Source organism: Protopterus annectens, chromosome 12.part0, assembly GCF_019279795.1.
Source record: "Protopterus annectens isolate FY-2018-M chromosome 12.part0, PAN1.0, whole genome shotgun sequence".
NCBI lineage: Eukaryota > Metazoa > Chordata > Ceratodontiformes > Protopteridae > Protopterus > Protopterus annectens.
The window spans coordinates 1,179,212,842-1,179,228,159 of NC_056746.1; the positions used below are offsets into that span (position 1 = coordinate 1,179,212,842).

Here is a 15,318-nt window from a genome sequence, read left to right on the forward strand (position 1 = left end):
CTTGTGAAAATGTGCAGCTATGTTCAGTATGATTGAACAAACATGCATTTTATAAGGTTCAGTAATGCACTTTTTTCTCATTAATTGGGCCTTTCATGAAGAAAATCACAACTGATAATTTTTTTAGCAGTCACCTCTGCATCATTATTTGCACAGTTTCAATTGTTAATACAACCAGGGTTTTGCCCATATTCAATTGATTATTGGGTTAGCCTGCTAGGCAAGGCCTGTCTACAGAAGGGGCCTAGGGATGAAGAGCACAACACAAGACAAATGCATACAACAACGTTGGTGAAAAGGAGGGTATAATGAAAAAAAAACCCTCTTGAGTAATATAGTGCTGATTATGCAAAAGTGTGATAATGGCAGGTACACTGTTCTGGATTTCTCATCCTTTGAGTTTATGGAAACTGTTTTAGCTTCCATTTCCATTCATATGTTAGGCTTTTTTAAAAGAATATAGACCAGATCTCTCAACTTCTTCAACTATTGATGGTATCCCACAATTCCATACAAGTGAGTGGGGGTTACACAATTATGTATGCAAACTTCATGTGGATCAGCATCCAGATTTTTGGCAAGTTGTACCTACTTTTCATGGGCCTTTGTCCAGATTTTTTATGTTTCCAGGTTGAGAGGTATGGATCTCGGTAATCAGGAAATGTCAAGTGGAAGTTGTGAGATTCAAGCTGCTGTATTCTGTCTTCACAGTATTTTTTTTTTCTGGAGGGTCAAAGACATTTTTTGATGCATAACAGGCTAAGGAGGAAATTAAGTTTGTCCAACAGAAAGTCAGCTACCATTCTTCTGACAAAGCTCATAGAAAAACTTTGCCAGTGAAACCTTTTCAATGTTCCAAAGGGAAATACTTGAGTTAGGAAAAAAAGCACAGGAGTTCAGCAGAAAAATTAGGTGTACGTTGGACTTGAACCAGAGTCTAGTGTTGGGAGATGGCGATATACATGACGAAGACCAGCAAGTAAAATCATGTTTGTTTTTATTAGTATTTGTATACATTTCATGATCTAAACTGCATGTTATATGTAGTAAAGCAGTTTTGTGTAGCCAGGAGTATTTTAAATGTGGAGAACTCTAACGCACACAACAGCCTCTGAAAGATATCAGGCCAAAGTCCAAAAGACTTGCTCTCAGTGTGACTACTTACACAGATCAGGCTGAAATCAGGTCTTTTGGAATCTGTTCCCTGTAGTGAGCCTGTTTATATGGAGTTATAACACCAAAGTAAATCGCTTACATTGAAGTATGTCACTTACTCCAAAGTAAGTCACAAACTAAGAGCAAGTCTTAAGAATCAGGGCAGACTTACACTGATAGAAATTCTTTTGATATCTGTCCCATTAAAGTAAACAAGTACATTTTTAGACATAAAAAATATGGCTTTACAGTATAACAAGACAAGAAAGGCTGGACACGAGCAAGTTTAATATTAATAAGCTATGACCTTGGACTGCTGCGTGGGGGTTGGGTGTAAAAGTGCACTGACTATATTATATGTAGAATTAAGATATTTTTTCTTATTTGTACAAAAGTGAATGTCTAGATTAATGCCCCTTAGCTCAAGCTTTAAACATGTTTTTTTTTCTAAAAACGTAGACTTGAAAAACACCACAAAATGATGAAAGCAATGAAAAATGCTAAGTTTCTTACATCTGCAAAGATATTAGCTTGTTTTTATTTCCATTAGCAAATGTTCAGTGGGATCCAAGAAGTCTGCAGCTGAAGGCAGTTGTCATTCTGTTTTGAGTGAAATTTAAAAGCTTCAGTTTGACTACTTTTACATGGAGATGAGAAGTCTGCAGGTGCAAGCAGTTAATCTTAAAGAGTTCTGAGCATTCTTTGCTGATTGAAATACAAAAAGTAATGGTACACTGGCAAGCAGTTCATACATTTAACAGAACAGTGTACAATTTAGTTTTACTTAAAGATGGCCGGTGCACTTTTTCTTAGGGCTAAAAAAGTTAATGTTTTCTGAAAGCATACAAGCCGTTTTTCACATTTGGGCAAGGACTATAGTTAAGAACAAAATAGACAGCAATCGGTGCAAGTGGAAGCACAGGCTGTAGCATGCAATTTAGCATGGGTAACTTTAATTTTAGGTTAGTAATGCCTGCAGGTGCAGCTGTTGATCTGGTGCAATTGCACCTATTTGGATGGTTAAAAAAATGTAAAAGTGTACATAGTTTTGTGTGTTTGTAAGCTAATGGGGAGGGGGTGTTCTGAAAATGTATTTAGTTTTTTGTTTGAGGGGGTTTCATTAAAACAAAACGTCCTGAAAAATGTAACATATGTTCAAATGGAGATGCAAGAGACAACTGTATAAAAGATCAGCCTACCAAACAGTGCATGCATAGCTTTTTATCATAATGGATATGTTATTGATATTATCTTGGAAAGTAAATGGCCTTACAGGTATAGACAAAAAGGAAAGAGTATTGAATTATATTACGAAATGCAGAGAGCAAACAGCAATGCTGTAGTAGATGTATTTGGAAAGAATTGAGTATGTGAAATTGACAAAAAGGATTTCAGGATGGATATTAAGTAGATTATTAGGGACAAAGGAAAAGGGGAGTACTTACACTAATTGCTAGATGGGCTCCACTACTCACAAAAGAGGGAAAAAAAGACAATAATGGTGGATTTGTGGTAAAAGACGGCTATTAGCTGGCATGTGCTTATATTCCACCAAAAATGCAATTATGGAGTTTAAGACAATTTTGGCAGAAACAATCAGCTTTTTGTAAGGAATTTTACTTACAGGTGGGGACTGTGACTTGATTTCCAAGAGTGAGGATACATCAGGGGGACCCAGAAGGGAACATATAAGAAAAGAGAGTAGATTATATAGAGAGTAGATTTCTGAATAAATTTATGAAAATATTTGGTATGACATATGAAAATTCAGTAGTAGCAACTCAGAAAATTTGCACATTATTCCCCAAGGTACAATAAGTGGGATAAACCATGCACTCATAAAAACTAAAATAAAAATGCAGGGTAGTTCAGAACACACAGTCAGAGTGAAAAGCTGGAGAAGAGTTTCTTGCAATCTGTTCTCTTGTAAAAGGAGAAATAGTCCTGTTGAGCCATGCCTTGTTAAATGGATGTTGGCTACATTGCTATGTTTTTTGAAGGAATTATTTTGAAATTGTCATCTTTGTAGAGGAAGACTACTGGAAGACTGTGTGAACCATAAACACACTAGATAGGTGCCGAGTATACAGGTAAGTGCAACTTTTTATTTTTGAGAGATTATAAGGCTGGGATAAAGTCAGTGGGGTTTCAGCTCCTGTTCTCTGGGTGCATGGTGAGGAATAAATGTGTACAAATTATGCATGTTGTGTACTTCTGCTGTATTTTTGTTATGACACAGAAATGCATTGTAACATTTTATTTATTTCAAAGGTTTTCTATTTTAACTTTGATGTCGGCATGTGGGTTGTGACTAAATCTTGGATGAGAGGATCCACCATTTTTGATTTATTTTTATTTCAATTCTTTTCATTTTAACCAAATACATCATGGTTGGTCAGTTCGTTTACTGATGATATAGATTTAGCCATCAATTTGGTTGTGATGCGTTTACTTTTAGACTAGTCTAGTCTTGCTTGAGGTTTAAGGTCTAGGAACATGAGTGTAACCGTGACTTCCTGATAAGGATTTCTGCACATGTGCTCTACAGTTGTACATATTCAGGTTCTTAGGGACATTAGTCCCCATTAGCTTAGCTAGGTAGAGTTCTCACAGTGGTCCATGATGAGAACACTTAGTGTCTCAAAGTTTATTAAACACTTGGTTTGCATGATACAGACAACTTGCAATCATAGACAATCAGCCTATGCAGTGGAAGATTGAGATGTTGACTGATTTTCTTGTGTTTTTTTTTATGTGGAGCTTAACCAATTTGCTGTTATTCATAGATTACTGTGGATATAACTGCAGCCTAAGCAGGTATGGTGATGCAAGTGATTGCAACTGTCCTACCTTGTCCTTTGTTACAGCATCTCACATCAAGTTCTGTGATGTCACTGGCTTTTTTTTTTTCATTACCTTACACATTCTTAACTGCAGGCAGTGTAGAGGTAGAAATCTCCTGTCACACTTCAAGAAAGTGCAAGAAAGGATGACTGATGGACAAACAGAAAGTAAGATAGGAGATGAACAGTTTTGATTCAGATCAGGAAGTAGCATGGTCAATCCAATATTGTCAGTGAGACAGACAGTGCAGAAGTGTCCACAGATGAGGAAGGAGTCCAAATGAGCATTCCCAGACTTGGAGGAAGTGTATGAAAAAAGATGATTTGGGCAGTCCTGCAAGGTCCTGAAGTCCCAGAAACACTGATAGAATTAGTGCAGACTATGTACAAGGACATACACAATGGGTGAGAGGTTGGTATAATAGTTAAGGTTTTGCCTTACAGACACAAGTTGCAGGCTGAAACTCACATGGGGTAATTGGCTAGGCTTAAAATGGCCCAGAAGGGCAGTTAGCTTAGTACTAACCTATGAACCTAAAAATGAAACACTGGGGCTTTCCCATCTACCTGTTAAAAAGAGAGGAATTTTGGGAATGGGCAGTGGAAATTATTTGAGAAATACTATGGAAGACCGAAATACTGCGGTGGTGGTGCTGCGGTAGCGTTGTCGCCTCACAGTTCGATTCTCAGCTACAGCATCTTCTGTGTGGAGACGTGTGAATGGGCGTACCTTAGTTGAAGGTTGTGCGTCAGGGCTGGCAACTCGGAACGTAAAAATCTACTGCCAATCATTAACGGACCGGAGTTCCGCTGTGGTGACCCCTAACCGGGAAAAGCCGAAAGACACAACAACTAGGGAAGACAGAAATATCTTCAGAAGTGGTAGCTAATGAGTGGGTTAAAATGAAAATGGAGTTTAAAAACAGGGTGGAAATAAAAGAGAAAGTGATATAGTTAAGAAGTAATATGAATTACAAAGAGGTTTTGGCAAAGGTTAACCTATTACAGAACAAAGGGAATCTCATAGAACAAGAAGAGGTGAAAATGCAAAGTGCTAAAGAGAAAACATGGGAATAACTGCATAATATGCATGAGTTTAGTGAGACTGCTGTTAAGCAACTATTTTTTTATAATAACGCCAGAGCATAAACACATTATCACAATGACTTAGGCTACAGAAGGTAGAAAAGGTTGTTGCCAAACTAAAGGAGCCTATAACAAGAAAAATAACCAGAGATTATGTAGAGGTATTAAAGATATTTGGTAATTTTATCAAAATTTGATTAAAGCACAGAAATATGACAATCAAGAAAGAGCACAAACGGAAATTTGTATGGAACACTTAATTATACTAAGGTTAGCAGTAGATGAGGCTCAACGGCTAACAGTTAAGATAGGAGGGAATGAGATGAAAATGGTGGTGTACAATCAATCTTCAGGAAAGTTTCCAGAACACATGGTACTTCCTATGGAAGTTAGGAGGGAAGAAAGTGATAAAGATCTGGAAGTTTTTGTTTAACAGTATTTTAAAAGGAGGGGAAGCACCAACATCTTGGAAGAAAGCTGTGATGGCTGTATTACCCAAGGACGAAAGAGACCCATCAGATCCAGCTTCATACCGACCCATTTCAATTTTAAGACATGATTATAAAGTGTTTATACTGACTAAAAGAATGGTAAAGTGTTGACAAAACTGATAAGATATGGATCAATGTGGTTTTCTGAAGGGGAGACAAACATTTATCAAAAATAATACAATGATAATCCAGAGGGAAGCGGAATGCAAGAAAATACCACTGTTGCTGGTAGGTCTTGATGCAAGGAAAGCAGAGTAAGTTGGGATTTTACGAGTAGGGCAATGGAAGCACTTGCATTCCTTGATACAATAAGGTTAATTAGGAGGATATATGAGGAGCAGTGGCAAGATTTGAGGTGGGAGGGTACCTCGCTGATAAGTTGTGTCTGAACAGAGGAAGTAGGCAGGGTGCATCATCTTTCCCATTTATTTGTTTTATATTTGGAGCCAACGAGTAAAGAAAATAAGGGACTCAAACGCAAGGATATAATTATTATGGTAATCAAGAAAATTTGGGTTTATTTGCAGATGATATTTTGTACGTGATAAATCCAAAAAAAGGTCAACTCAGTGTTTTGGGACATTTTGATAAAGTTTAAGGTATTTTGGGATATAAAATTAATGAAGATGAAACAAAGACTATTGCTGTAAATTATGCACCTAGACACAAATTCCATCAGCAATATCCATATTTATGGGGACACAATATGATGAAGCATTTAGTACGGATTAAAAAGGCTTCTGTTATGGCAGCTATAGATATGCAGGAAGAGACTAAACAAAAGACAATACAAAACATGAGAAACTGGAAGCTCTTGTTTATGGATATGGATAGCACGATACAAGCAATGAAATGGTTTAGTCTCTAATTTTATCTACAGGTCAGGCATATTTTTATCAACCAGAGGAGCAGTTGTGGACAATAATTAATAGAGAGTTGAAGGAATTTATCTGGGGGAGTGTGATTTTGGATGAAGATCCTTAAAGAGAATAACAAGCATACAGAATATTATATTCATGAAGTAGCAGAAAGTATTCTAAGAACTAAGCCAACATGAGAATGGAGAAAGGAAATTTTACCAACGGTGATGACAAGTAGCAGTAAAGAAAATAGGCAAGAGGGGACTGGAATTTACTGGAGAAACTGGCGAAGGAACCAAGGTACTGAGAGCAAATACCTAGAGAGAGAAAGTTGGTAGAGTGTGATGAGGCAAACACAATATTTGGACTACAGGCTAGAGACCACCACCCTTAACCAGGGATTGATAGAGTATAGGCAAAGAGAAAGGAATAGGGGAATCCTAAGTGAAAGTCCTGCATTGGCAGACTTTTTAGCGGAATCTAGAACAGAAGCAGCATTTAAAATATATAATTAGTAGGGCACTATAAGAAGCAAGCACAGGAGAGGAAAAGCATTTTACAAGGGAACACTGGGAGGACATACAAACTGCTCCCATGTACACAACAAAGTCCAGAAGGTTTAGGATTTTTGCTTGTATGTGTTTGCATAGTTATTTTATATACTATGCATACGTCAAATAATTTTTCCCCAGGTAGATAACAAATGTTGGAGATGTGATGGGGGAGAAAGAGGTAATTGGGAATATATGTTTTGGGAATGTAATGAGATGGCAGACTTTAAAAATTCTCTACAGGGTACTCTGTCAGGAATGTTGGGTGAGCAAATGGCTTTAACTAATGATATTTTTTTGATCTGAACTGTTTAGATATAGTAAGGCCTTATTAATTTTAATTCTGTTGCTGGCCAAAAAAGCAATTACTAGAAAATGGAAATCAAAGTGTAAACCAATTGTATTTGAACTATTGAATAATATAAGAGATACAATAATTGGAATAAGGATCTTTAGAAAAGGGAAGGTGCAGATTACGTAGAAATAGAGAGAAATTGAGAGAACGATACATGCAGAATAATGTTCAGGAAGAGGAGGAGTGAGGTTTAAGGGAAGGCAGGACCTCAGAGTACATACGTAGTTAAGGAGTGCAGCTTTCTCCTCCAGCAGATGTGCAACATGGAAAATTCTGCACTCTGCTCAAAAGTTTTGTTTTTTTAATAAGAATAGTGTTACAAAACAAATCTGTTGACTTCTGCTTCAGTAGTCTGCAGAAGATCTATTTGTATGATAGTTGTATCAGCATGGCCAGTGCAGTACCTGGTTGTGTGATGGCATCTGCGCCACACAGGAGTAAATATACTGTGCTCAAAATGCATTCATTTCTGTGTTCTTCAAGACTGCAGCCTCTTGGCAAAAAGTGAGAATTTTTTTTTTTTGGTACTGGATGATAATACTCAGACATGCAGTAACCCTGGAGTGAGAATAAAAAGGTAAAAGGAGGATTCGCATTTGCATAAAAGAAGTTGGACTGCAAGTATCTGTGTTTTGCAAGTTTTGAATACTTGGGCTATAAGTTCTATCTTATTTTTGATTGGCAGTTGTGATTTGGGACAAGGTGTGTGGAGGAAATTAAATGGAACCATTGGAAATATACACGTACTGGGAACTATAATCAGTCACCTACAACTAGGCGATGTATGTAGGTCAGTACCCTAGAAATTCATCAGAATTAGCATGTCCCACCACAACAAACTAAATGAAAAGCAGTATGCAGCAATAGGGCAATAAGTGTTACAACTAAGGGAATTGTTGGGCAATAAATACACAAGTATCAGAGAATATGTAAGTATACTAAAAAAAGGAGATGCCTATTCAAAACAAGTAATAGGATGTAGATGTTAACTATATGACATAACTCAGACTGATGGAGTGCTACAAAGCTGTTTTACCGAGGATTTTTCCTGGAAGAGGCCACATGGGTGGTCAGAACTTGGACATTCTTTATTCCATTTTTTCCTTAGAATGGGATAACTGCAACGAAGTACTATTTTACTGTTTCTTTCATTATGTAACATTATATTTTTGTGGTTCATCTACACAATTTCCTGTGCTGATGGGCATGTTGCTTTTTCCCCATTATGTACTTAGTACTGTATTGGTCATAATGCTAACCATAAGCCTGACCTGTAACCCATTCGTTGGATTCCACTTGCAATGCTAAGAATTAAAGAAAAAATAAGATTATCAAAGGGACACTTGCGGTGACAAAAAAAAAAAAAAAAGGCATGACAAATTCACACACTTTCCCTAGGGAAATGGGGCTGGGATTTAAGCTACAACAATGTTGCCATCTGCTGTTGGCTCATAAGAAAATGTACAGTCATGCTCTGGGGAACACAGCGTACAGTGTGAAAACAAAAGAATGTCCTGCCATCCTTTATCTTCTAAAAAGAAACCTGGAAACGTCACTTTGGCTGGACATTTGGAGAATGCTCGTTTTCATATTATCAAGTTTTATTTTATATCCTTCAAATAAATGAAAACTGCATGCTGAAGAATACTAACAGTATCTTTTTATAACTCACACCTCCTTCCTCTCCCTTCTTCACTCACTTCATTACTTCTTTCAATTTCTCTCCCCTGGCTGTCTCTCTAAATATACAAGCCTGCTTTTCTCACTTCATAGTTCCTGTTTGTATTATAGTAATTTGCCTTACTTTCGCTATAAACTGGCAACAATTTCTCTGAATATTTGATCATTTTCATAAAATATATCTATTCTTAACTATTGTTTTCATATTATGTCTAATTTGGTATAATTTAAATTGTAGATCTTTTTGTATTGTTTTGGAAGACTGTAAAATTACTATTCATAAAATGTTTTGTAATACTTTGCAGCTCTTCTCCCCAGGCCTCCACTGAAAATGGGTTCCTACCCAGTCGGACTTTCCTGGTAATCAAATCTCAGTAAATAAATGGAATCCTTTTCTTTGAATGTGAAAGTAATTTTTTTACAAATATTTAGATTTACTTCTTTTCTAAATTTACTTCCTTTCAAGTACTACATGAATTAATATATGGTAAAATCAGTGCATATCTCAAAAATAAAGCAGTGTGTGCTAATTAGTATGTCTTTATAATACCCACACACCACTGAATACATACATCAGCTAGCATAGATGGCCCATTACTGGCCAGCCCAACTGTACCTGCAACCACTGCAAATGTCCTGAGAACTGCATTGGAGATGCTCTAATCAGGTGATATGACCAGTTTCTCAAGGAAAGCTGAGAGTACCCTAACTGTGCCCCCTACCCAAAACAGCATATTGTATAGCATGATATGGGACCTAGTGTGGCTCTATGGAAATGGACAGCTGAGACAGCTCCAATTTGGCAAGTTTAAAAATGCTAACCTGTTGTACACTACATATAGACATCAGACCTATAACAAATGACAGAGCTCGAAAACCTGTCATCTATGAAGAAACCCCCAACATTGTTGGCTCTTAAGCTAATTGAACTAAAGACTTGATAACTTAGATAACCTGGAAGTCAGTTAGTAACACCTTGCCAGGGATTGAGAGAGTTGGTGACCAGTGCTAGCTCTCTAATAACAGAAGGAGGGTTCAGTGCACATCTTTCATATGGAAAATACATTTGTGTGTCAGACCTCAGGGTGTACTTTTCATTTGAAAACAGAGGATGCAACAGCATAAGCCTGCAGTGGAAAGCATCACTCTCTAGCGGAGGATAACAGCTATGCAGAAGCATGTGCCCATACAGGAGTCTAATGCTCCAGGCAGACACTAGCTAACAGAGTGTGGTTGAGCAGAACAAAATATCAACCCCTGGAGTTCAGACAGTTTAACTCAATCGTTAGGTTTCTTTTCTCCCTACAATATGGTTCCAGCATTGTGCATGTACCAGAAACCTGTTTGTAGTTTTTTAAACTTTCATTTCCTTGCATTGGAGTCAAAGGAAGGGAAAGGCCACCTACTTTTTCTTTAAACTCAACTTCTCACACACTTTGCAGGGAAATTTGTCTCCACCTGCATGACATATCATAGACATAGTTACATCTGTAGTTTAAATAATCAATAAAAAAGGTAAAGTGCCTTGAAGACAACTCTAACAATAAAACCAAAGAAAGGCACTAGTTAGGCAGTTCGGATCTCAGTCGAAAAAGGTTTAATAAAGACACAGAAGCACACTGACAGCAAAGTAAAATCCACATTAACGCTTTAACTTGTTCACCGCATTTCTGTCCTAAAACTTCATCAGATGAACATACCAACAGTTAAAAAACTATCTGTAGTTTATCCCGTCAGGTACTGCTGTCAATCTTAGATGGGTAATTAATCTTAATGTCAGGAACACTGTGGCTGATATAAAAAAAAAAAAGAAAGCTTTGAAATTGTTTCTACTGTTTTTATTGCAGAGGGGAGGAGAACGTAACACTCCCCTTTCACAGCAAAACAAAGCAATTAGATCAGTCAGGGGTTTAATGGCAATTGTCAACTCTTCTGACAAATTTACATAAGCAGCAATACACTATTGAAATGCTAAGCTTTAAATATTACTTATAATAGTTTATATGTTAAGATAACTTAAATGTAGTATCAAAGATTTCTGTGACATTTAGAGAAAAGTCAAACATTTTTTTTTCTTGTAAAGTATAAATGCATTTACCATTTCCAAGCCTACCCCCCCCCCCCCCCCACACACACACAGCCCAGAACTTCAGAGAGTCAGGTGAAAACCCTATCAACTAGGTGAACTGATACTGTTCATAAAAAAAAGCTCTTTTATGCTTTGTGTGACATCCTTCCAGAGGGGGATACATATCTGGTACATGCAGATTCATTTTAAGAGATTCCCACTGACTGAGTCAGTCCTTGCATTGTCAGAGTGCAACCATAATATACAGCTGAATTTACTTTAACATACATTTACTATGTGCACTTGCATTAAGAAAAGGAAATCAGAAGTATTTAACTGTGTTTAAATGCATACACACATGCTTTTGTACACATGTACTTTACATACATACACATATACAGAAACACACATACTAGTAAGATATATATATATATATATATATATATATATATATATATATATATATATATATGTGTGTGTGTGTGTGTGTGTGCTTAAAATGATTTATTTATAATAAACATAGTATAGTTAAGCATTATTAATGTATACATTCCAGTAAATGTTGCTCAATGATTTACTTGGTCACTGTCACACATTGGCTGTGTGTTCCAGATGCAATCTTGGTTAATGTCTTTCTGCCAGTACTTTTTTCTTTGTATTAAGTGCATTTAATAATTGTTATCTTTGCCAGTGTAGCTTATGTTGTGGCTGAAAAGGGTCCTGGGACCAGTTCACTTTCCTGGTTACCAAAGTATAAATAAATATGAAATAGAAAAAAAGGAGGGGGGACATGACAGAAATAACTGAGGAACTAGTAAAGCACATTTTAAGTCTGCATCATTCATGTTGTTGTCTCTTTCAGCTTTTCCCGGTTAGGGGTCGCCACAGCGGAACTCCGGTCCGCTAATGATTGGCAGTAGATTTTTACGTGCAGAGCTGCCGGCCCTGACGCACAACCTTCAATGAAGGTACGCCCCTTCATGCATGTCTCCACACAGAAGACGCTCTAGCTGAGAATCGAACAGGACAACGTCTTACTGTGAGGCGACAACGCTACCGCACCACCACCACCACCGCAGTAGTCTGCATCATTCATGAGACAGAAAAATCCTCCCACTGAAGGCATTGGGGAGACAGACTAAGTTTAGAGTCCTACTACTTGTCTTGTAAATGTACAGCAAGGATTACTTACAGCAGTGAGAGTTTTCACACCTCATCATTAGAGTATGGGGGAGGGTTTATCAAGTTTGTTAGGACTACAAGACTCCTCTTACAAAAAACTGTTTATCTGCTTTCTTTTGCTGCAAGTAGTTAACAGCTATTTATAGCATAGAACAAGCTCTGGCAGACAGACAAATGAGGCTCAGTCAGGTAAACAGAGAAGCAGCTCTTTTACAGAAGGTGTGTTTAAGGTGACAGTGCTTCACAGTCCTGCCATTATATTTTAATGGCATGAGAAAACAGTACCACTTCCTTATGTCCGGCATGAGTCATATAAAGAGGACTTGTGTATTCTGGGAAGATGGAAGGAAAGCAAGAAAATAAGATCATGTTACCAAGGCAGGCCCCATCATCCGCCATTTTGGGAGAAACATTAAAATTGTAAAAGAAGCACTTGGGAGTGATTTTGAGGCATTAAAATAGCTCATAAACAAAGATACAATGAAAAAAAAAAGTTTTTTTGAGTTCTAAGGCAGAGTTTTCCTTTAAGTCATAAGCTTGGTGCCCCAGGATGCTGGGAATAGGGAGAATAAATGGATCAGTAGGGGAAGCAGGATCACTGGACACAAGGAGATTATTTCGTTCATAGGTTAGTACTAGGCTAATTGCCCCTGTGGGCCATTTAAGCCTAGCCAATTACCCCACATGAGAATCAAACCCTGCACCTTGTGTTTGCCAGGTAAAGACCTTAACCATTATGCCATCTTCCCACCTGGGGGGGGTGTAAACATAAAATAAAAATAACAGCGGCTACCATCATTAATGAAAAGCCTGCTGGGAATCATGTAGAGAATTAATCCATTTAATCTACCCTGCTATCACCAGTCTTGGAAACAAGATGTCTGTTCTACTACAATGTTATGGGGCGAGTCCACAGTGGGCCTGTTTACAACAGCAGAGTTGCCCCTACAAGCATGTAGCATTTCTGAAACAAGTAGCTCTCCAAAAGTCTCTTATGTTTTGCTCCATTGCAGGATCAGCTGCTGAATAAGATGTTTAGAAGGGCAGACACACCACCCAGAACTACTGCTAAGTACATGACAGACAGCGAAGAAAAACAAAATATATTACAACACCAACCTCATTTTTTGTTCAGCTGTTGTTCCCACTACACTGAAGTAAAATGTCCATAGATGGTTCTTTGACATACTTCTATCCACGTTATGAGTTTTATTTTGCTTGCCTAATTAATCTGCCAGAACTTTTATCACAATGTGGATGCTTTACAAATCAGTTCTACTTTTAAAGGTTAGTCCTGCACTTTAAATAAATAAGAAACAAATGTAAACTCTTGCTATGTATATGTGCAGAAGCTCACCTTTGCTCATGTATTCAGTAACTATGTAGATGGGCTCCTCTGAAACCACTGCATACAGCTGCACCAGTTTCTCATGCCTCAGCTTCTTCATCACCTGTGCTTCTTGCAGGAAGGCCTCGGGTGACATCGTTCCAGGTTTAAGGGTCTTGATTGCGACTCTGGTTGTACCGTTCCAGGTTCCTATTATGTGGGAAATTGATTACTTTAAAATACATTCCTTTACTCAGACCGTTTCACAATACATGATACAGCTAGGTCTAGAGCTGAAGCAGTTTTAAGAAAACATGATAGCTCATGGTGCAATATATACTGAGGTGATATATGAAATGTGCAAGCTGCAGAATATATTCTGTGCTGAGGAAACATTTAAGCTGCCAGAAATGTAGTATTTAATCTACGACAATATGTCCCACATAACTGCAGAGTACTATCTTTAGAGATGCTACACAACATCTTCAATAATGGACAATCTGCATACATTATTCATTGATATATGACATAAAAGTTATCCAAAATATAATCAAATATGACTATATTTAACTACATTGCCATTTACGTTTACTGACAAGAAAAAACAGTGCTTCATTTAATCGAAATCTCATATGATCAACACTACATTTGATCGATGCTCATTTATTGACAATTTCATACACACTAAATATACCTCCAAAAGATTTTTGTGTGGGGGGTGTACCCCCCACCCCCAATATAAGTATACTAACGCCAAAGTCGCACAACTACGGAGGAAAAACAAATGCTCCTTACACACTGAATCACTGCTGGTGCACATACTTGCACTTTTACACATGGAGGAGCAAAATAACCAAAGGAATTATCATGGGAAAAAGACTGATCACCACTAATATTGCATTGCAATTCCTATCCTCCAAAACCACACCAGCAGTCATTTTCTATACAATTTCACCCTTTTAAATATAATGATCAAATAAGTTTTAGATAAAATGAACCATCCTTTTTCTTTGCTGATAAAGTGAACTAACAATCAAATGTACATAACCCCAGAATATAGTTTAATCAGCTATGAGCGGCTACAGTGCAGGGTATTCTATGTACAATTATCCTCTGATAAACATCAGAGATAATCAGCTATGAAGGTAAAATGATACACTAACAGTGCAGCAGAAGATCTTTCCTACAAGCTGATGTGTATAATGTACAAGCTGACATATTTATATGACTTGGTATCTGTAATTTGTCTACTGTACTCAGAGCTGATGTGTTGCTATGACAATATTTAGAGGCATTATATTGTGGAAGAAAAGCTATATGCATTAGTATATTCACTGCCTCATTGAATAACTTTATAAGGACAGCCGTGCACTTAGAAACAGTACCTTTTTATCTTGTATCAGGTCTGTGACAATACAGACTGACAGCTACATTGAACTTCTTTCAAGGCGTTAATAACACTATGTATATAAAGCTATTTTCTTACTTTTAATTCATTTTCTGTCTTGCTTTGAATACTGGATTGTTTTCCCTACTGAATTTCAGGTGTTAATCAGTGTACTGACTGTCATTATTTCTCCTGTAACTGATTAAGACGACGAGGCCTTCTATTTAAGCCTCTGAGTAGGCGGACACATTTACTGTAGAATATATGCATTTTTTTGTTTTTTTTTCCTGAAAGGTACACCTTATTTTTAAGGGAAGAAGCTGCAGCAGAGTA

The 15,318-nt window shown here is 37.3% G+C and overlaps 1 protein-coding gene across 1 annotated transcript in view; it reads right to left on the reverse strand.

Moving 5' to 3' along the window:
- The window catches only part of SRC (SRC proto-oncogene, non-receptor tyrosine kinase), a gene marked incomplete in the record, with an annotated part of 1,446,557 nt that overhangs the window by 121,908 nt on the left and 1,309,331 nt on the right, over positions 1-15,318 (reverse strand). Inside the window, 1 exon segment of the mRNA XM_044090212.1 lies at positions 13,629-13,808. Coding sequence (XP_043946147.1) covers positions 13,629-13,808 — 180 coding nt within the window.